Below are 22,711 nucleotides of genomic sequence, written 5' to 3'. Positions count from 1 at the left end.
AGACGGACGACGACGGGGGAGAGAGAGAGAGAGAGAGAGAGAGAGAGAGAGAGAGAGAGAGAGAGAGAGAGAGAGAGAGAGAGAGAGAGACAGAGAGAGAGATGAAATGACATGAGATGCTTTATTAACGTCTACAAGAGGCCAAAATGACATGTGGGACCAATAGTTACCAAACAAACCACCAAAGGTTTTGGTAAAAGATTTATGAATTTTGTTATGATTTTGTTTAGCATTGCTAAGGCTAAAGTAGTTACCGATGGTACATTCACTAATTCATGTACTCTCAGAAGGTACATTAGGCCAAGCTATCCTCTGGCCTAGTTTTATTAGCAATGTGTACTAATGCTTTGGGTTGGGTGGTGCAAAATGAGCTGTGAACAAAGGTAAAATCAATAGGATTAAGATACTTGGTGATTCTCAAATGGTGCTGGATTTATTTATTGATGACACTAACATATTGTGAAAAATGATGGGACATCAATTAGAAACGTTTGGAACTACTTGAATACCTTATGTATGGCCTTTGGCTCTAGGATAAATCATAACAAAACATGTATGAGGAGTCTAATGAAGCTTTCACCCCCTTTCTTGGTTGATCGATCAAGACTACAAAATCACCACCACCACCACAACAACAGTCAACAACCCAAACCACCAACAACAACAACAACAACCACGCTTTTTAAAAAAAAAGTGCTTGTTTTTTGGTACGAATTCATACGGTATGGTATGGTACAAACTGTATAGTACGAACTAGTTCGTACTACGTACGAGTGCAACTATGGTGGGAGGTTGTTGGGAATAAAGGCCTTCATGCCTTTTAATGTGCTCGGGTGTGAACACACCCTTAGCACTTGTACTTACACATATATATCTATGTAAAAACCTAGTGGTAGACTTGTCATTGTACCCACAATCGTGCACACTCTCTACTCTGCTCTCTCCACTCTTTGTCTCATTGCTGTTAACGAACACTGACTGCCTCGATCTTCGTGCCTCTCGGTCACAACAGAGCACCTGGTCGATTTGGGGTCTTGTTTGTTGTTGGTTTTTCCCTATAACCTTCTTTGATTCTCTAGGATTCTTGAGACAGGTTTATAATTGTAGAGGTTATGTATGAGGGGGAGATTTTTTGATCAGTAGGGATGTATGCTCCCGGTATAGCTTAGAATCCTTGGCAGCTTTGGGTGGACTTGCAATGTCTTGCTTTGGCGTGCCAAGGGGTTGTGATGGATGATTTTTATACCTGTGAGTTATGGAACATACGACTTCACCTCATTCTGTGATGGATGATCTGGAATGACAGACATGGGATGCTTTGGCTGGCTCATCATTGAACCAAGACATGTGATGCTTTGGTTACCTCATTATATGACAGTAATTGTTGAACTCAGTTTTATGCTAGATGTTGCTAATAAATTGTGCTGAGAATGTTGTGCTCTTGTTGGATATGCAGTATGAGGTGGTCATTGAGCCTACTCTATAATATAGATGTGCCTCCAGTATCATAAATCTTTGTTGGGCCCTCAAGAAATTCTTACAGATGTAGTTTGTGCTACTTGCAATTATGTTGTGGGCATTGAGCTTCTTGTATAATATAGATGTGCCTCTAGTATCATAAATCTTTGTTGGGTCCACAAGGAATTCTTATTGATGCGGTTTGTGTTGCTTGTAATGATGTATGGGCATGGTGCGTGACTAGATGATGAATGGACTAAGTTTATGGAAGTTGATGCCATTGAAGAGGTGGTGTTGTCTCATCCGCCTTGGTTGGGATGGCTTGCCTAATGAATTATTGTGGATATATGTGGATCAATGTAAGGACCCATTGGCCCGTATTTGTTAGCAAGTTTGGCAGTCTGGTTCCATGCCCTTAGACTGCAGATTATAGTGCTTTCCCCCTGTTATTGCTAATGATTCCCATAATGAGTGTAGCATATTGCAATGAGTGTATCGTGTATCTTAATCCATAAATATCGTGCATCATCATCTCTTTTCATTACATGCACCATCCTTTTGAGGTCTTCCTAGTATAGTATGGCCGCACCTCGAGAATTTGTGGTGCATCTTGGTTTTCTAGCTGTTGGACAAAATGCACTTTCCCACATGTATTCTTGTATGTTTGGTAGTAGGCTACCTTTACATTGGTGTGTTTTTATGTACATGGCTATGTCTATGTTTCGGAAGCTATCTTCAAAGTAACCAACGTCGAAGTGTAAGAGTCCATTACATTTCCATATTAACATCCTAAGTGTCTCATAGGCCTTATATCGTCATTGAGTTGTGTTAGTGATGGTGAGTCTTGTTGGCCACTCTTTCTCTTGTGTGAAGTTGGGGTATTTTATTATTGAGTGCCTAGAAAAACATGCAGCTCTAGAGGCTAGGATTGCCTTGGTTATTAGTGATGATCTCATGGTTGAAAGCCTTCAGGATGATGAGGCTCTTGCATTGATAAACGTAAGTAAGGGAAAAAACCTATTCAGTCTTGGGATCAATTGAAACAAGGTTGGGTGGATGTGCGTTCTAAAAGTATTAAAAGGTTTAATGTTGACATCCTTGGCTAGGACTTTGTATGTACCTATATGCGACAAAAAGATAAGCCATTGATGGTATGTATAACTAAAGACATGGTCTCTTTTGCCCCTCAGAAACCTTTTCTTGTGAAAACCTTTGTAGATTGTTCTAAAGATCCACCGGCTAGACTTGCCTTTGGCACACGAGTAAGGTGTTTACTCCATGGGATCGTTGTTATGCATGGTCCATTCCAAAGAATGGGGATGATCCCTCTACCTCCAAATTGGAAAGTGCAAGTTTTAACTAATTTGCAGCGTTGGTTGATTCCTTGATGAGGGAACCTTTGAGATGTTAGTAGAAAAAGTTAAATTGAGGCAAAAATGAGCCTTGGCCTTGATTTTCTTTCTCTAAATGCATATGAGAATTGCCACTTGGAATGTGCGTGGAATTTTCTCACACAACAAGCAACACGACATGTGGCATATTTTGGATGACATTCAATGGAATGTCTTATGGGCTCTTGAGAATAAGACTCATGGTGAGGCAGGAAAGAATGTGCCATGGGTTTCATTTATTTTATGCCAGGGGCTTTGTAGGACTTTACTTTGGTTTGCTCATGGTGGTTCATGAGAGATTTCAGCCAATCCTTGTCAAGAATGATATGTATCGCTGCTCAGTAGTGATTAAAATTTTGTGTGAAGGGGAGGTCTTGTGATTGGTTGGGCTCTATTCTTTGCATGATCCCTTGTCTAGACGTGATTTGTGGGGTGCATTGACTGCGTGTTTGACACTTGGTAGATCAAGTTTGCTGATGGGAGATTTTAATATGTATATTGATTCATTGTAGTCTACTTTTGAGCACTTGGTGATGGATGCTCCAGAGAGTTGTGTTTGGCACGAGTTTGCTTTGGATGTTCTTAGACAAGGCCTGTGGTCTTTGGTGTGCCTATTGGATTCGAGATTCACTTTCTTCATTAGGCACAACATATGGCTACATGGTCTAGATTAGATCATATGTATGCCATTTATCATGATGCCTTTCTACTAGAGATCTTGGATATGCAAGTCTTGCAACAATATGCCTTGTTGGATCACTTTTTCTTGCAGTTTAAAATGCTTGCACTGCATGTTCATCCTTTTGCACAATTTTTGGGCAGCCTGCCCTTGCAATTCAATTCATCTTACCTGAGACACCCTATTTTTTATGGTTTGTGGCAGTTTCTTGCTTGATTCTTGTCAGACTTCACGTCAAGGGGTAGTTAGTTCTTTGAGGAATTAATTAGCAGTGTGCAATGGGTTGCTCGACAATATGGTATTTACCATGCCTCCCTTTGCAAACAACGTGGGTGGGTGGTAGAGGAATCATTGGCTCACCCATTGCTTCTTGAATTCCTGGACGATGCATTTTTGCTTCCATTGGCTATGAGATTGGTTGATCTTATTCAACAATGGTTGAGGTCTTATCAATAAGCTAAATTGAAATCTCTGACTGAAATTTTGTAGGATACCTACTGTTAGCCTCATAAATTCATTCATGGTTTGCAGACTTCCCTTACGTAAGAGAACATTGTTAGACTCCAACATCCGGAGGGCCACATGGTTAGAGATCTGCAGACCATTATCCACGTGCTGAAATGATTTTCTAGATCTTCTTGGCTCGGCTGCAATGCCCTTTGAGCAGATTTCAGATGCCTCTTCGACTTTTTATGCTTTAGTTAGGGACTAGGTTTCACTTGATATTAGGTTTAACTGGATATTCATGTTGTCTTGGAGAGAGGTTCGTGAAGATAAGGTTATGGATGTCTTATTACATGTACCCATGGATAAAATTCCTGGTTGGGATGGCCTCACTAATGAACTCTTTGAGACCTATGCCACTCTAGTGAAACCCTTGGCTGCCATGTGTCAATAGGCTTTGGAAACTAGAGTTATGTGAGCATCATGGGCGGAGGGAATTATAAAATTAATCCCAAAAGTACCTTCTCCGTCCATGTGAAACTTTGGAGATCCATCTCTGTAATGTGGTTGATGTGTAAAATTTTCTTGAAAGTGTTGGCTAGCTGCCTCTGTAAGTATTTTCTTGACATTGTGGACCCTAATTAGAATGGTTTCGTGAAGGGCAAAAACATCTTGCATGATGTGCTGAATGTGCAGATGGGAATCGACTATGTCAAACATTCCAATGAGGAGACGGTATTAGTGCAGCAGATTTGGAGAAGGTCTTTGATTATTTGGGCTGGTCCTTTCTTGTAGTTGCTATGCACATGATGGGTTTTGGCCTGTATATGTCTCAGTTTTGATATACACTATTAGTGTTGATTCTTCTTTTCGGGTCACGTTGAATAGTGCTGTCAGTGACTCCTTTCCTCTCAGATGCTCAGTTAGACAGGGTTGACCGTTGAGCCCTTTGTTTTTTGCTATGCAAGTATTGACCATGTTATCCCATGCAGTGGCCATTGGCGAGTTGAGAAGTTTAACCCTTCCTTTTGGACAGCATTTTGTTGCTCAATCATTTGCTGGAATGGATCTTGCGAAAGTTGGAGACTAAATTTGTTTATTGGAATTCTCAGGCTTGGCCCTTTCATGTACGTCTCAAAGTTGCAGAGACCATGTAATTGTGCTGAAGTTTTCTGAGTCTCCCTTGTGAAAAAATCGGTGAGTTGACTCTGGATAGGGTCTCGGTGTCTTGAAGCTGTACTCTGGAGAAAAATGTCATAAAGTCATCCTAACTCGAGGAGGAAGAGGCCAAGGCATTGCTGAACGCTGGCATAGTACCTAAGGCAAGGGGAAGGAGGCAGGCAGGCTGTAAGAAAGAGGGGTTTGTTTTTTTCTTTTTGGTTGGGATTGTGTGTTTGTGTGTGCACGTGTGCCCAAATTGTTATGCAGGCTGACAGAGGAGGGGGGGCTCTGAGCGAGAAGGAGAAGGAGAAGCTGGTCTTCGCAGTAGCAGTGGGTCACCATTCATCTTGATATCTTCTCGATTCATGACAAGTGTGACTTTTGAGGATGATTGACCCAGTTCATTAAGAGACAAGGATAGGAATTTTAATTGTTAGTAACATTTTGTGTTACAAGGGAGGGCTCTGAGCGAGAAGGAGAAGGAGAAGCTGGTCTTCGCAATAGTAGTGGGTCACTATTCATCTTGATATCTTCTCGATTCATAACAAGTGTCACAACTCTATAGAAACAGAATTTGTATCCTTTTTCATTAATTTGTCTATATAATGATTTATTAAATTTGTTTCCTTTGCACTAATTAGATATAAAGAAAAGTGCATTGGAGCTGGCCACTGATGAGTGGTCACAAGTTATGGTGGACCCACGCGGTGGGTTAGAGAAAAGATAGTTCACACTTCTACCTATATGGCCCGATTGGGCGATTGTGACCAGAACTCACGCATATCAGGGTTAGACTCGCACACAGAAAGGATTGATGCCTTGAAGTGTGGGCTAGATCCGCCAGAACAGACAGTTACAATCAACAAGATGGCATGATCATGAAATGCTTGTACAATGTGCATGTGTGGGCTGAAAGCTTGAAATGTACATTTCTTTGCATAGAAAAGTCACATGAAGATTCTGATATCGTTTTTGCGATGTACACGGAAAAAGCTTTCATATGACACCCATTTTGGGAGGGGGGAGGGGGGAGAGCGGGTCCTTAAATTTTAGGAGCCTCGAATTAGCCAAAAAATGCTAGTCCTAAAAAATAGGGATGCCATTCTAAAAATAGTAAATTCTGTGACTATGCTTACTAAATTTGGTTGTTTCTATTCTTGACACTATTTAGCCCAAAAAGGAAGGCCATAGAGAAGAGACAAGTGTCAAGACACTTGTCAGACAAGTTTGCAAGTGTCCTACCACTTGTCACATCTCATGACATGTGGCTGGACACTTGTGTTGTGCTACTCCACTTTTCCCTTTTGTACTAGCTCTTCCCTCTCTTATAAATAAGAGCTCGTTTTTTCTCATTCAGCATCATTTTTCTTTGCTGTAAACTCATGTACAGCACCCACAAATAGCCAGAAACTGGCCCATCCATCCCCATCATCATCCCCTACTTCTCCATTATCAAATTCCTCCATATTCCCTTTTCTATCATTGCTGTTTTACAGGGCAGCAAGCCTGCAAATTCATTACAGCACCTCCTTCTCGAGCTCTTTCTTCCATTTTAGCAACAAGAAGCAAGCCCTATCCATGTACTGCTGATCAACGATGGAAAAAGGCTAATTTCCTCTCTTTCTTCTCTCTAAGACTTTGAATGGTTTGAAGGATAGCACTCGACTGATCCATTGAGAGTCTAAGAAAAAGATGCTCAAGCACTCAATGCAAGGGCTGAAAACAAACAAACTTATAATTGTAAGCACTACCAGTGTTGGGTTGAGGACCGAGCCAAAGCTCTGATACCACTGTAAACGCTCCGAACAACGTAGTATGCTTAACAATTATGATATTCGCTTGTTTTCAAGATTTAATATTAAAAAAAATGAATACTTCAAGGTGAAAATGAAAATTACTCACAAAATTACAGCCATGAAAATGTAAAAGTAATGGAGACAAGATTGAGGGTTGAAGATGGGCAACCCCCAAAACCCCCCCCGAAGGAATATATTTCTGCTCACAACCCAAGTCCCTTAGGGAAGAACTCGGTTACAATCAACTTGAGAGTGAGGAGAAATAATTCTCACTGTCACAAGATCATGCAAAGATGTACAAACACACATGCAATACTTGAAGGTGAAAATGAAAATTACTCACAAAATTACAGCCATGAAAATGTAAAAGTAATGGAGACAAGATTGAGGGTTGAAGATGGGCAACCCCCAAAACCCCCCCCGAAGGAATATATTTCTGCTCACAACCCAAGTCCCTTAGGGAAGAACTCGGTTACAATCAAGCTGAGAGTGAGGAGAAATAATTCTCACTGTCACAAGATCATGCAAAGATGTACAAACACACATGCATTATCTATTATGCAATGATAAGAATTGATTTCTTTACAGAATTCTCACTCTCACAAGATCATGCAAAGATGTACAAACACACATGCATTATCTATTATGCAATGATAAGAATTGATTTCTTTACAGAATTCTCACTCTCACAAGATCATGCAAAGATGTACAAACACACATGCATTATCTATTATGCAATGATAAGAACTGATTTCTTTACAGAATTACTTTGCATGATCTTGTGAGAGTGAGAATTACTTCTCACTCTCAGGTTGATTGTAACTCTTCCCTAAGGGACTTGGGTTGAGTAGAAATATATTCCTTCGGTGGGGGGGGGGGGGTGTTTGCCCATCTTCAACCCTCAATCTTGTCTCCATTCATGGCTGTAATTTTGTGAGTAATTTTCGTTTTCAGCCTTAAGTATTCATTTTCTTTTATATTAAATCTTGAAAACAAGCGAATATCATAATTGTTAAGCATACTACGTTGTTCGGGGCGTTTACAACAAGTGTGACTTTTGAGGGTGATTGACCCAGTTCATTAAGAGACAAGGATAGAAATTTTAATTGTTAGTAACATTTTGTGTGACAAGGGTTAAGTATTATGAAATGGAGCTCGAATTGTTGAGTAAGGCTGTTTTAGTATCGTCACTCGTGTAAATTGAAGGTCATCTAATCATTGAAGGAGAGTCCAGACCAAGTATAGGGTTTATGTGACAATCAAATATGGAAAGGCATGAGTGAAAGATTTGTAGTGTATCTGCAAGTAAAGATGTTTGCTATAAAAAACTGCAACCGAAAGTATGTTCTTAAAATAACGTAACTTGAGAATAGGATATAGTTCTTCAAGATCTTTGAACTAAATTTCTTTGCTTAGAATCTGTATCTTCCAGGGTGGACATGATATTTTGTTTTGGCTCTCTCTTTGGTTTACTAACAAGGATGTGTTCCAAAATAAGTGGCTAAGCAAAGAGAAATAATGCATATCCCGATAGTTTTGTGGAAGAAAGACCTGACTTATGGACAAGTTTTATGTCACAGATGTTAAAGATCTGGTGGTGAACTCTTCCAGTCCGAATCTGGTGATGAACAAAGTTGCTACATTGATCGATGTGCTATCTAGCTTCAGGTATTTTGTGCTGCCACCTTTCCCATCCTCTTGATTGTAAAATTTTTGTCAAAAAATAAGCACTGTGTAGGTGTAGAGGCTAAACATGTTGACCTGAAATGTACAATCAATTTTGGGCATGCAAATCAACATGCTATGATGGTGAATACCTTTTTTTTTCCACCCACAAAAAGAGCAGGAAAAAATCTCTATAGTGAAAATACAAGATAAGACCTATATAGGGCCGTTTTTTTCATCGAGATGAAAACTCTATTAACGAATAAGCCTCTTGAGGCAAAATAAAAATGTAAAATGGCATTGTACAATAAAATTAAACAAGTCAAATACAAGGGTTCATTGAACAGCCACTTGGATGGAAGAAGGTGCATGTATTCCACATGATAAGAAAAGTCTCTCCTTGTGGGCTGAGCCACTGTGTAACCTCTCCCTTCGTTTGCAGAGAATGTCAACTGTCTTGGTCCAAATCTTGGAGAGTCTTTGCAATAGAAATGTCCTGTAAAACTATGCAATCATGCATGTTGCTCTTCAAATTCACCAAACAGTAATGCAAGGAATCAACTGCCATCTGTGACAATGCCCCTCAGTCCACTTTAACTTTGAGAAGTCTGGTCTGGGAACATGCTCAAAGAGTGTTTAGAAACGAGAAAGGTTAGGCTCCCTTAAAAATCCTCATACTGACATATAGGGACTTTATTTGTGACCCAACCTATTACCCCTGAGGTCACAGTCTCTCAAGTGTACCTGTACCATCGAGTGAATATCCTGAGGACTCTCTTCTATACCTCCTGGGCACTTTGGTGATCCCAGAAAAAATGTTTGTCTCCTTTGACTCTCCACATTTGACTCAAGCTAGAACCAATTCACCATGACAAAGCCAATTGCTTCGGAGAAGACCAACCTTCCTAGGTTTGAAACTGGCATCCAATCTAGTCCAAAAGTGGGCAAGAAAGACTTTATACAGAGCATGAGTAATGTTGGCACTATTATGATGTTGCTCATTTGTATCCTCCTCCCCAATAAGTGGCCAGTTATTCACTCTGTGCAATAGAAACTTGGAGTGGGGATGGCACTCATCTGTTGATCAGAAATTTGATAAGCTATGCTCCCCAGAAAGTCCTACTATCAACAAGGGGGCCTCTGTCCAGAATCCTCTAGGTCACTATCATCTCTCCATAAGTGCCATGGAATACAAATCCGAGGGCGTGTTTGCAAATCTCTTTGACCCTGGGGTAGCTTAAAATGCAGTGTCTCTGCAACTGCTTCGCTGCACCACATCTTGAGCAGGTTCTTGAGGAGCTACCAGGTGATCAATGCCATATATATTACTGCAGGGATTGTTGTGATCATACTCAACTCTATCCTCCTCCCTTACCTGATCAATTGCAGAAAGAAGGTGGATAATGGAGGTGCTAACTTTTAGTCAGAACATCTATGACATTAACTGAAATGGTACAAAAGTGTTTCATATGGAATCTACATGGCTATCCATCTGTAGTATGGTGCTATACCTTGTTAAAGAAATGCAAATATTGCATTTGATCTAGTTTTCTGAAGATTACATGTTTTTGCATCTAAGTTTAAGAAAGTCGACGTTGCTAAGGAACATCTCACTGTGATTGGTTTTTGCAGAAATCAAAACCTGAAATGCATAGTTTTTGTTGAGAGGATAATAGTGGCAGAAGTCTTGTCAGATTTCTTAAATCAAGCCTTGAACTATATTCGGTGCAAGTGTATCATTGGCAGCCAACAGGGCTTCCCAAGTAAAGGAAAGGCCATGTCAAAAACACTTGAGGAGTTTCGAAATGGGGAGGTCAGACCTTTGGTTGACTTTTAATAATGTTTTGAGGTTAAATTTTGTTATGTAAGGAGAGAGTGGCGAAATCATGCTGTCTGGGTTTTGTATTGAATTGACTATTGTCAGCACAGAGATTCAGTTCATAAATCTCAAATTAAGAGATGTCCCATCTTTGCATATGTAGGTCAATGTATTGGTAGCTACAAGTGTTGCTGAAGAAGGATTGGATATTCAATCCTGTCACCTGGTAATACAGTTTGACATGCCAAAAACAATTCGAAGCTTCATACAGTCACGTGGACGTGCTCGTGCGCCAGGATCCCACTATGTTATATTGAAGGAAAGGTTAATCAGACTCACAAATACTTTTTGTCTTCCTAATACTGATTTATGATTTATTAGAAAGCACAAACGGGATGGAGATCCACATATAGCCACATCTTGAAGTGATTGTTTTGTGACCACACATACTGCACACATGCATGCACACTTGCTTGGTAGTCTATGAGAGGGATACTATGATTAACAGTTAGATCAGGCCTTCTTTTTCCTTGTACTCCTCTATTCATAGGACTTTTACAATATGATGAACTAATCAGCCATATTTTGGTTGTACTGTGATGGGAACTCATCTTGAGTTGTAATATGTTCAAGTCTGAGAGGTCATTTTGGTGTTTTGTATGTTAATATTCCTTTCTGCCTGCCTTTCTTTCTTTCTCTATCTGGGTGCACACAGTCATTGCTGCTTCTCCTCCTCCTCCTCTTGCTCCTCGAACTACCTTCACTACCTGTGCCTGCCTTGGTCTGTCACCGCCTCTTCTTCCCAAGACTAGCACACCTTTATCTCAAAATTCTTCTGTGTCACAATTCTCTCACACGGCTGAAATTTCCTTCTAAGACATTCTTGAAGTCTGTATTTACATTTGGAATGAATACATCCATTTTCACGTGCAGAGGAAACAGTGGTGAAAGAGAGGTGTTAGCAAATCTGTTTGAAACTGAAGCTCTACAGAAAGCGCATATATCATTTCGGAATGATACGGTAACGCATTTGGAGCACAGGAAAGATAATGACCTTCATAGTTTTCAAGTGCAGAGTACAGGAGCAACTGTGAACCTTAGCTCAAGTGTTCAGCTACTTCATCAGTTTTGCTCCAAGCTGCCTAAAGATCAGTAAGCATTTTACATTGCTTCTCTTTTGAAGGTTTGTGTTTGATAAACTATTTTTTCCCAATGTTGAATCAGATTTTCATTCTGTCTTTTAAGCACATGTACTTTCATTTTCAATGGATGGGGGCAGGCGGAAAAGGGCATGAACAAATAGGTTATTTGTTGAAGCACTTGCCTGGAAATTATTTCCTTTTGCTGCTTGTCATTGTCAATCTGTAAAGAAAATAGTTTCACAAAGGGTACTTTCTGCAGAGTTTTGCATGTTATGATTGCAGCAATCATGCATGGAATTGGGATTAATGTGACATTTTAGAACATGCCCCACTACTTTGACCAAGAGTCAACTTGGTTTTGTCAATGCACTGCTTCATCCTTGATCAATATACAATTGCTTCCAACAAACTCTTGGTCACTATCCGTTTTCCATCCTCTTGGTTCTACCTGGCTTCTTTCTTTGCTCGCAGCCAGCAGCTATCATCTCTCATACTCCTCTTCTCTTGCTGTCACACCAAGGCAGGATTCAAGGGAGCATCCACACCTCTCCTTTCACAACCTACCCAGTGACGTCAAATGGTTGGTAGAAACTGTAGTCAAGATTTGCTTGAGGAACCACTGCCATCTCGTGCACAATGTACTGATATAATGTTTTTGAACTACTGCCATCTTGTGTACTGTGTACTTCATATAATGATTGGTTGCATACTTTGAGGTGAGTCAGTTTTGTTTAAGCACCCATTCACCAAGGGGTCATCTTCATGATAGCTTTGGTAGTGAAGTTGTGTATACTATACAAATATGAACAAGTTCATTTGTTTGATAGCACAAGCTCTTCTTGCAAGAAAACTTTGGAGACACCGTTGAAGTTTGTATTTCGTTGATAGATGGGATTTAGGCATATTGTTTCACCTTCATTCTGGCATCTTTTCTGACCGAGGCATTTTAATAGTAGAATTGTCTCTTATGGGAAAAAGTCTTCACATTGTCTAACAGCCCTAGTCCCACAACTAGCTGTTGTTTCCAACCATTTTCTCTTTTAAATAAGAGAAAATCAATTAACAGTCTGCTCAAATATTTTTCTCAAGGAATAATCTGTGTATAGCGCTACAATGATTGATTCAAAAAAGAAGTCATCTATTATAGGCAGAGTAATCTGAGTGACTCCGCTTCCTGCACGTGCCTGTTCCTTGCCTGGGACACCGCTACCTGCGGCTGCACCAGGTGCCCGTCAACCCACCTTCCGCAGCGCACTCCAGTTCTGATGCCGCTCTAGCCCTTGTCAGCCTGCGCCTCCTTGTAGCCTATTCGCGAGCGGTGACGTCTCCTGATCTAGCCACCTGTGTTGCCTGAGCCACCAGCTGAGTTATCTGTTCCGCCACATGCGTCTGCGCCCTGGTCTTGCAGTTGCATCGCCACCTTGCAGATTCGTGTCCAGCACCAACTGCGTCTGCTAGTCTAGAGCCTCTCGCCAAAGGTTTGCCTGCCACAAGTCTGCTTGCAGCTCTACTCAATCAGCATGAAAGCCGAAGCACTTGCTTGATGATGCAGATTACACTGACAAAAAACCAGGAGTAGAAAGGTCTGTGAGAGATTACGCTGACAAAAAGCCGAAGCACTTGTTGAAATCTTTGCTGGCAAATGGAACCATACTTGTGCTTGGATCAGATTGGTCTGTGGCAAGCCTGAATCCTTTGAAGGGAATGCAAGCAGCTGTGACATGGTTGCCAGATGGTGGGACTGCTCCATGGATATGTTCAGAATGTATAGACATTGAAGCTGCTTTCAGAGGGTATACATACTCAGCAGGATTCCATCACGTTTGACTTCCAGGAAAAGATATTGATCTGTGAATTGATGACTTTGTAACACATTGGCAGTCCTGATTGGGCCGGTGGAAGGGACCATTCTAAGTAGCGATTGACCTGCTGTGGCGGTTCGGCCCTTTGCCTCATGCACGAAAGACCTCCCTAGTCAACCTGCTTCGGTGCCTCCATTCTATGCTGCACGTTCATACCACTAGCATTCTTGCTCCCTCTATCTGTAGCAACATTCCCCCTGGTATCACAACAGCTAGATTGGTAGCCCCCAGTAGTGACATGCAATGGAAACCTTTGGTCATCTCGTCAGACCCTGGAGTATTCTGCGTGTGCCCCCCAATCAAACACCTTGCGTGTTGTCCTCTTTGAGGAACAACTCCTTTCCGTCCGTGCCACAGAGCTGGAACTAAAAGAAACAACAATCTATGGACAGGTCGTAGGACACTCTCTGTCCATGGCCTACTAGCTTTGGGATTGGCTTCACTCCACGCTACGCATTGGCACAATGCAGATTGGAGAGGCAGTTCTCATGGGTCAGGGGATCTTCATGTTTCGACTCACCTTCGTGGATGCAGCTCGTGAGCTAGTGGATAGCTCACCTTATGCCTCCACGAAGGGGGTCATTTACATGGTTCGCTGGTATAGTCGCTTCACAGTGGAGTAGTTCGCGCTCCACAACAAGTTTCCTAGACACTTGGTCACCCTTCTATTGCCCACACTGGTGGTAGAGTACCATCAATTAGTGGAGGACTTTGGTTGGCTTTTCGGCACAGTTCTTCCTTCCTTCTTCGCGGATGCAATGACAGCGATAGAAGTCCCAAATGTACGGGTGGCTATAAAAGACACAAAGAACATATCCAAGTTTCTTGAGATTGAGGCCAGCAAATACTCTTGCAGGCAGCAGGTTATTGTGACAGGTCAGTCTAGCCAGTGCCTGTGATGCCATGGCTTGGGGCATCAGGCAGTAGATTGCACACGTTTCGGAGCCAAGGTGGCTCAGCTGGCAAAACCACAGGTGGATGTTGACAGTTTCATATGGGTCCAACGATGAGAGAGAGGGAGACGGCAAGGGGGGCCTCAGCTAGCCCCTTAAACACAGACAGCAACAAAGAGCAGGAGGGCAGGCAACGGGCCCCCGTCAGATCACCCTGTAGCACCCCCCACTTGTCTCACCCAACAGGATCATAGGTCTCCACCCCAACCTCCCACTGAGGCGTCCTAGCAAAATCCCAAACCACCACCACCACCCCCCCACCACACATCCCTCCCCCCCCCCCGCCCCTCTCCTTTCTTCGATCCTATTCCATAGCCTTTCCCTTTCGAGGCCACTCGCCCTCCCCTCACACCTTCCTCATACGTTCGATCACCCCACCACCCCTACTTGTACTCTTTCCCACCTTCTCCCCTGTTGATTAGCCTCCCCCGCCCGCCCCTCTCCTTTCTTCGATCCTATTCCATAGCCTTCCCCTTTCGGGGCCACTCGCCCTTCCCTCACACCTTCCTCATACGTCCGATCACCCCACCACCCCTACTTGTACTCTTTCCCACCTTCTCCCCTGTTGATTAGTCCCCCCCCCCCCCCCCCACCATAAACACACACACACACACAGAGCCACTGGCTCATTTTGTCTAGCCGCTCGTCACACCTTTCCTTGACAGGTGCAATTGCTCACCCAAGAGTTTTTTTGTAGTGGTCTTATTTGAGAGTTGCGGAGCGCGGAGAGTTTCCACTACCTTTAGAGTTGGGGATCTTCGTGGTCCACAAGTCAAGGCAGGGAGGGTCTTATGGATCAGCTTGGGAGGTGTGGGCTGCTAGATTCTCGCCAGCAGGTATCTTCTTACATGTGGCAGGTAGAGTGGGTGGTGCCCCCTTTGGGACTTTCTTTACGGTGCATGATGGGGGGTGTTTGGCTCTTGACAAAGGACAACAAGATGAGGAGATTGTTGTCCTTTCCTGGAGAAGGATCTGTGTGGTTGGACTCTATGAGAAGACCTAGCATCTAGACCCTTGTATGCCCTGGGAGGACTTTCAGGAGTGGCACCTTTGGATATGGGAGAGCAGGCCACTTGATGAGTTGAAGTGGGATCGTGGAGAGTGGCTATGGCTGGCCACTATGATTGCCAAGAAGCCTCTGAGGTTCTTGGAGTACACATCCAAGATTGGTAGACATGTACTGATGCAAGAAGACATGGATTTGACACCTTCGCGCAGTAGATACTGCTCGAAGCATAGCATCACAAATACCTTCCGTTGAACCTTTTGGCGTCGTCTATGGGACAGTTGGAGGTCGAGGAGGGTGTCGTATTTCCTTTGGCTTTTAGCACATGGGGGTTTGGCTGTTGGGAGTTGGTTGGTCTAGATGCGGCAGGATGGAGATTGTAAGCGCTGCCCATAGTAGCACTTGGAAACTCCAAAGCACTGCCTATGGTCTTGCGTCTTGCGAGGCGGCATAACTCGTGTGGAGAGGAACTTGCAGTATTCTTTGCCATGTGGCACCCAACCTTTGATGTATCTCGTGGGGGGCTTTTTGCTAGTAGGCAGTCAGCCAGGGACGTCACCTCTTGTATGAGGCTGGGATGCACGACATGATTTTTCTCATTGAGGCTAGGTCTTGTGTAGTGGTCGGCTCGGAGGCTTTACCCATCCGCCAAGTATTGGAGCCCATAGTAGAGCGCTTAGAGGTATGAGAGATGATAGGTAGTCTTATAAGATGGCACATTTGGAAGGCACGTTGTTAGGTGGTTTTTGGCGGGGAGTGCCTTTCAGTATATGCGACTTTGGCAGAGCTTTGGACCTCCATCACCCACTCTCTTCGTGACCAATGGGACCAGGTGCAAGGCGAGTCTCGAGCTCGTTAGGAACTCCGTTTTCACTTTTTGCGCACTTGGGGCGGCCATGACCTGTTCTTCATGATGTAGGTGGGCAACCCGAGATGGTGATACATCCCCCCTCCATGGCTTCTTGCCCCCATCCCCTTAGACCCCCTTGAGAGGCTTGTATACATGATGGATTTGTTATTTGCATCAACTCCAGCTAGTCTGTTGAGCATGTGCACTTCGTTGTATTCAGCCTTCTGAGTAATATAATTAGCCACACTTTACTTGCAAAAAAAAAAAAAAAGGGTAGAGTAAATGGCCACTCCAGTGGGCTGTAATGTTAAAACTGTATTTAAATCCAAATGGCAAAGGTGCCACAATCCCAGTTATGAATGAAGATATGCATCCCCTGAAAATCCTTGTATCCACATGTTGGGCCCCCAACTACTATCCCCTAGGTCACTATCATAGTCTCAACTGTACCGTGGAATAGTATTTTGTGTCCTAGGCCCTAGGGAAGTCCCAGAGGCAATTTCTGTTCTCTTGCAGTACACATCTTGTACAAGGCACTTAGAACTTGCCATGACCAAGTCATGTTCCAATTGCCAACTCTTATGTGCCACTAACTCTATGAATTGTGAAACAAGCCGAGGTTTGAAGCTATCATTAATCTCTACCAACAGTTAGAGAAGGGAAAAGAAATGCCATGTTTCGACCAATCTTGGATAGTAGTTGTAACATTTTTCTAAATTTCCAGGTTTGACTCACGCCTACGCTCACAAAGGAGTGTTGGTGATCCACAATAGGACACTGGGGCACTTTTTTACCCTTTGTATGAGAGGTATATTATCTTCTATTTTATGTACTTATGTTACACAGTTCGGTCACTTATCATGTTTTACACCCTTCGGGCGTGAACAGACATTAAGAACCTTAAGGTTTAAGGGTTGTACTTTCTACTTTCATTACACTCTTGGTAATTGTATTGGGAGTCATGTTATGTCTTCACTCTCTCACTCTCCACTATCACTTGTGTACTCTTAGTTGAGCTTCGATTCTTCATTTCCCACATTTGGTATCAGAGCTGCGGACTTGCATGGCCCATCTTAGCCTCAAGGAGATCTCATCTAGCTCAAACTACCAGTCCTTGTTGCTCTTGCCACTAGGGTTAGCCATGTTCGTTGGTTGAAGCACTAATCGCCTTGGTTCAATTCTACGCCACCAGCCACTTCATCTAGCCATGCACCAACGCCACCAGTTTTTAGCGGCGCCACCTGTTGGACTAGCACTGACGCCAATTGCCGGTTCCGCCCAGTAGTCGCTAGCACTGTCTCCACTTGCAACAGCCTCCTGCCTTGATCGACTAACCACTAGTTGTAGCCACCTTTGCCCCCTGTGTTGCCACTCTACACTACTTGTCACTATTGTCATCCCCACCTAGGCAATGCATGCATGCATCTTTGGCTTATATTCCATGCATGGATGCATCTTTGGCTTTTTCATCCACCCTTGTAGCATTCATTGAAATCTCACTTCCTCACCCTAATTCCATCTTTTCTCCTTGGTTCAGCAGGTACTCGAGTGTGCTATGCTCGCGATACATTTAAAGCACCTTTACCTTTACTGTGAAGAAGGTGACAACTGATGTGGCTTTGCGGACCCATGTCCTTCATGAGCAAGTCCAAACAATGACTTGCACATGGAGTCTACACAATCATGGGGAACTCCTCAAGAAAATGGCCCATGCATTGGCAATTCGATGCATTGTCCGTAACAACTCGCACCACATTCGAGGGGCCCACCCTATAACAAAAAATTACAATCCTTAGAGAGAGAAAGAGAGAGTTGAGCTTCGAAAGAGTGAGCTTTCGAGAATCAAGAAAGACAGAGGCTTGGGGGGAAGAGAGAATCGAGATAGATATTAGGGAGAGTAGGGAGATAGATAATTATGAATAATGAAAGAAACAAAATTAAAAGACAATGTATACCTATATGATAGCTTCCCAAATGTGCCGATAGATGAAGGTACTCTTCATTTTCTTCCTTCTCTTGCCGATGTCTATGGCTTGCAAAAAGTAAGTGCTGAGTGGACATGAGAGGAGTATGTTGATAATACCCTGTTTCTTACGATCATTCCATTCGTTGATGAGAATGAAGTAACTCTATTTTATCCATGTTGCCCAAATAGGATCAACGGCTCTATCAATTCTCTTCTCTTGATCAATCCTTTTTGTTCTCATGTCATTGTATATGACACTGATCCATCCTTGACATGGGCCCACATTGGCAATGGATTTTACCATCTTCTTCCATTGCTCTTGCTTTAGGACATTGAATGCAAGATTGCACTCAATCATCGTGCATGCAATTTCAATGTTCGTAAATTGTTGCCTCTCTATGAAAGGTAACCTTGGTGCTGATATGCCACTTCCTCCTCTAGTGAATTCCCCTCTCATCTTGGAGAGAATCTCATCCGCAATGTTTTGAGGGATTTCCTTACATACAGCTTGAAAGTTAGAGAGAGAGGGGGTAGGAATTAGGATAGGTTTGAATCTTGATAAATAGATCATAGATAGCTTGATTGAAGAGAGAGAAAGAGGCTCGGGCAATGAGAATGCTTGTTGATTTGGTATGGAAGGATGCAAGGGAGGAGCACCTTTTATAGGCTAGAGAAGAGAGTGAGACACGAGGGATCCAAAGCGGAAGAAGAGAAGGCTCAAGAGTGTGGAAAAGAGCATCCAAGGCTAGAGCACGATATCCAATGGCAATTGGTTTTCAATGAGGGCATGCAATGGTAAGTAGCAATGGGTTGGCAACTGTGCCACAAAGGTAGAAAACAAGACAAAAACATGGGTAGTAGAATGTGCAGAATTGACTCTGATTGGAAAATGCAGAATTGCGTAAGATGTGGTGGTAAAAAAGTAGCAATTTTTACAAATGGAATCGAATCGTACCATACCATATAGATCATGCAGAACGAATAGGTCTGTACTATGTATGAGGACAACTATGATTGTAGGAGGCAGCAAAGATACATATGTGTTGTTGAGCCTGTGACGATATGTTTGGGTTTGCATGAAGAAAATATAGAATACTTATACTTGATGTAAAGTTGAAAGGTGAATCTGTCCATGTTGTATCTGCAAGTGCCATTTTTAAAGTAGTTAAAAATCATATTTCAGTGTACTTGTTTTTTACTAAGGATAAAGATGATAGTGAGAAGGTTGGGAACATATCTAAGTTAGAGAAGGATCGCATGTCATTTTTGAAAATGTATGCTGATTGCTTCTCTCAGTCACTTCCAGGGCAGCTATTGCTTGAAAGACCAGAAGATCATGGCATAGATCTTATCCCTCGAAGTAGCCCACCGAATAAGCCACCCTATAGAGTCAGTGCAGCCCAACAGGAGGAGATTATGACTTGGGTAAATGAGCTGTTAGCAAAAGGGTTGATTCATCCCAGCTCATCTTTTTTTTCTTCTCCAGTGCTTTTGGTGCAGAAAAAGGATGGTTCATGGCGTACATGCATTTTTTATCGTGCCTTAAACAAGAGCACAATAAAGAATCGCTTTCTGAATCCTCGGATCGATGATGTTATGGATAGATTGCAAGAAACAACCATATTTAGCGGTATAGATTTGAAAAGTGGATATCATCAGATACGCATTAGACCAGAAGATGTGCCTAAGAGAACTTTTAGGACATCTTTTGCATTGTATGAGTTTCTTGTTATGCCTTTTGGACTTACGAATGCTCCTGTCACTTTCAATCGGATGATGGATCGTATCTTCAAGCCACATAGAGGATTTGTGGACACTTTCTTTGATGACACGATTGTCTATTCAAAGAACGAGGCAGAGTATAGAAAACACTTGGATATGGTATTCAATGAACTATGTAACCATAGGCTGGTTATCAATGACAAGAAAAATGAATTATTCTTGCATGAAATCTACTTTTGGGGCATATCGTATCGGCTAATGGTATTCACATGGACCATGCAAAGGTTGAAGCAATATAATCATGGCCACCTTTGAGGAATGTGCATGGGATCTGCAGCTTCTTGGGTTTATGTTCTTAGTATAGGAAGTATGTACGTGGGTTTGCTGAAATTACATCTTCATTTTATGCCTTGCAGAAGAAGGATGTGCCATTTAGATGAACGGTAGTGGAAATTTCAGCATTTGAAAAGTTGAAGGAAAAGATGACTTCAGATCTTGTACTTGTGTTGCCTAATCTAAGGAAGTCGTTCATAGTTCAATGTGATGTATGTGGTAACAGCATTGGGGCTGTTATTATGCGCAGGACGGCCGAGTTGTGGCTTATGAGAGCCGAATTCTCCATGGTGCAAAAAAGAAATTGCAGGTCTATGAGAAAGAGCTCTTGGTTGTAATTCATGCACTGGCTACGTGGAAACATTATTTGTTGAGGGACTGATTTTACAATGTAGATAAGCCATCAAACTTTGAGGTACTTTCTGACGTAGACAAAGTTGTCAAAGAAGCATATGAGATGGGCAAATTTTCTCTCTGTTCCAAGATGCCATGAAAGAGCAATATGTTGCTGATTCGGACTTTGCTAATGTTTATGATCAACTTTGCAATGGCCAAAGGTATGAACACTTTGTGCTAAGAGATGGATTTTTGATGATGCATGGACGACTATGTGTCATAAAGCAATTAAGACCTAGAGTTATTATTGAAAGTCATGTTCCTCTGTATGCAAGACATAGAGATATTGATGCCACGGTCAAGGCTGTGGAGTATTTCTTTTATTGGCGAACTTTGAGGCATGATGTAGAACAGTTTATTAAGACATGCATTGTATGCCAAAAGGTAAAGCACGATAGGCAAAATGTCACGGGTTTATTGCAGCCCTTGCCTATTCCAGATCGGCCTTGGCAGAGCATTGCAATGGACTTTATTTTTTAGCTTCCTAAGACACCTACACAGAATGATGGGATATAGACTATCATTTGCAAGTTTAGCAAACAAGCTCATTTCATTCTGGTGAGGAAGAAAATAAAGCCTGATCATATGACGCGATTGTTTTTGTAGCACATTTTTAAATATCATGGTATGCCAAAGTTGATCATTAGTGATGGAGACCCCTAGATGACCAGTTGATTTTGAAAGGGCTTGTTTGAGAATGTGTACCACACTGAAATTCTCAGCATCCTTTCATTCGCAGATAGATGGTCAGTTTGAGTAAGCAAATTCCACAGTGCTAGATCTTTTAAGGTGCTATATTTCAGACCACAAGACACAGTGAGAGTAGTGTTTACCCTTGGTTGAGTTTGCTTACAACAACACAGTGTATAGCTCTATGGGCAAAGCTCCTTTGGAGGTAGTTGAGGGTGGCAAGAAGGTACCACTTATTTTGCAAACTAAGGATAAGATATTTGAGATTGATTGTTATGTGGAAAATGTAGATGTAGTCTATGCAAAGATAAAATATGCACTTCAAAGATCGCAAGAAAAGTAAAAGAGCGCAGCCGATAGACATAGACGTGCTTTGCAGTTTGCAGAGGGTGATTATGTATTACTGCATTTTGAAAAGCCAAGGTTGAAAAAGATGAAAGGAAGAGAAAGATTATATTCGAAGTTGAGTATGAGATACTATGGGTTCTTCCAGTTGTCGGAGAAGATGAACAATGTGGCATATTAGCTGAAATTAGCTCCACATTGGTGGATACATAATGCCTTTCACGTTAGTTTCTTGAGGCCTTTTCATGGTGATGTGCCAGAGGATATGTTTGTTGAAATTCAGCCTGAGGTTGAGGAGCTAAATGAGATTTTGGTGCTTGAGCAGATTTTGGCACATAAGGAAAGAAATATCAAAGGTAAAGTTTCCATGAGATACTTGGTGAAATTTCAGAATTATTCACGAATGGATACCAAATGGATGGAAGAGCATGACTTGGCAGACCATCCTCAGTTGTTGCAGCTTTACTTAGATGCCTTTCAGTTAGAGCCAACTTTAGTTCGGGCTTCCTCGGGTTCAGCGCAGAGCAAGGATTCGGAGTATTGCCTGATGCTCAAGGGGGAGGTAGCACTTCCCCTCCTTTAGTTATGGAGAGCTCTCGTATGTAGTGGATCTCAGATGTATTGAGCATGCGTCCAAGGTATTACGCTGAAAGTATGTTTTCCATGAGATGTATACGGATGAGTGTGCGTTTCACTCAGACACTGGAACTATACTTTTGCTTCGGCTTATGAACAATTTAGTATGAACTTTGTCTCAATTTTGAGACAAAAATTCTGATCAGTGTCAACTCAGTTTTTGATCAGCTTCAGAACCGTTTATTGTCACTTTTTGGATCAATTGTGCATCCGTTTGTGCACAAATTGCTGCTCAGTTTTTGCAATTAGCTTGTGATCAATTTGAGGTCACATTTGCAACAGTTTGTAATCAATTCTCAGATCAGCAAAAGTTATCAGTTTATGATCAGATTATGCTCAGTTTTCGATGGTTTACATCTAGTTCCATGGACAACAGCATATGTTATGATGCCATTGA

At 42.2% G+C, this 22,711-nt stretch overlaps 1 protein-coding gene across 4 annotated transcripts in view; it reads left to right on the top strand.

Moving 5' to 3' along the window:
* DCL4 (dicer-like 4) overlaps nucleotides 1-22,711 on the top strand; it is a 174,107-nt gene that overhangs the window by 89,531 nt on the left and 61,865 nt on the right. For all 4 annotated transcript variants that reach the window (XM_087662143.1, XM_087662142.1, XM_087662144.1 and 1 more), the window contains 4 exons: nucleotides 8,510-8,597; nucleotides 10,227-10,407; nucleotides 10,577-10,737; nucleotides 11,347-11,565. In XM_087662143.1, the coding sequence (XP_087518269.1) occupies nucleotides 8,510-8,597; nucleotides 10,227-10,407; nucleotides 10,577-10,737; nucleotides 11,347-11,565 (649 nt within the window). The remainder of the gene's footprint in view (nucleotides 1-8,509; nucleotides 8,598-10,226; nucleotides 10,408-10,576; nucleotides 10,738-11,346; nucleotides 11,566-22,711) is intronic.

This window comes from Lygodium microphyllum, chromosome 21 (assembly GCF_053477565.2).
Source record: "Lygodium microphyllum isolate KBCC chromosome 21, Lygodium_microphyllum_v1.1.10, whole genome shotgun sequence".
Taxonomy (NCBI): domain Eukaryota; kingdom Viridiplantae; phylum Streptophyta; class Polypodiopsida; order Schizaeales; family Lygodiaceae; genus Lygodium; species Lygodium microphyllum.
Note: the sequence above shows the minus strand (reverse complement) of the source record. Positions and strands in the feature narration are given on the sequence as shown.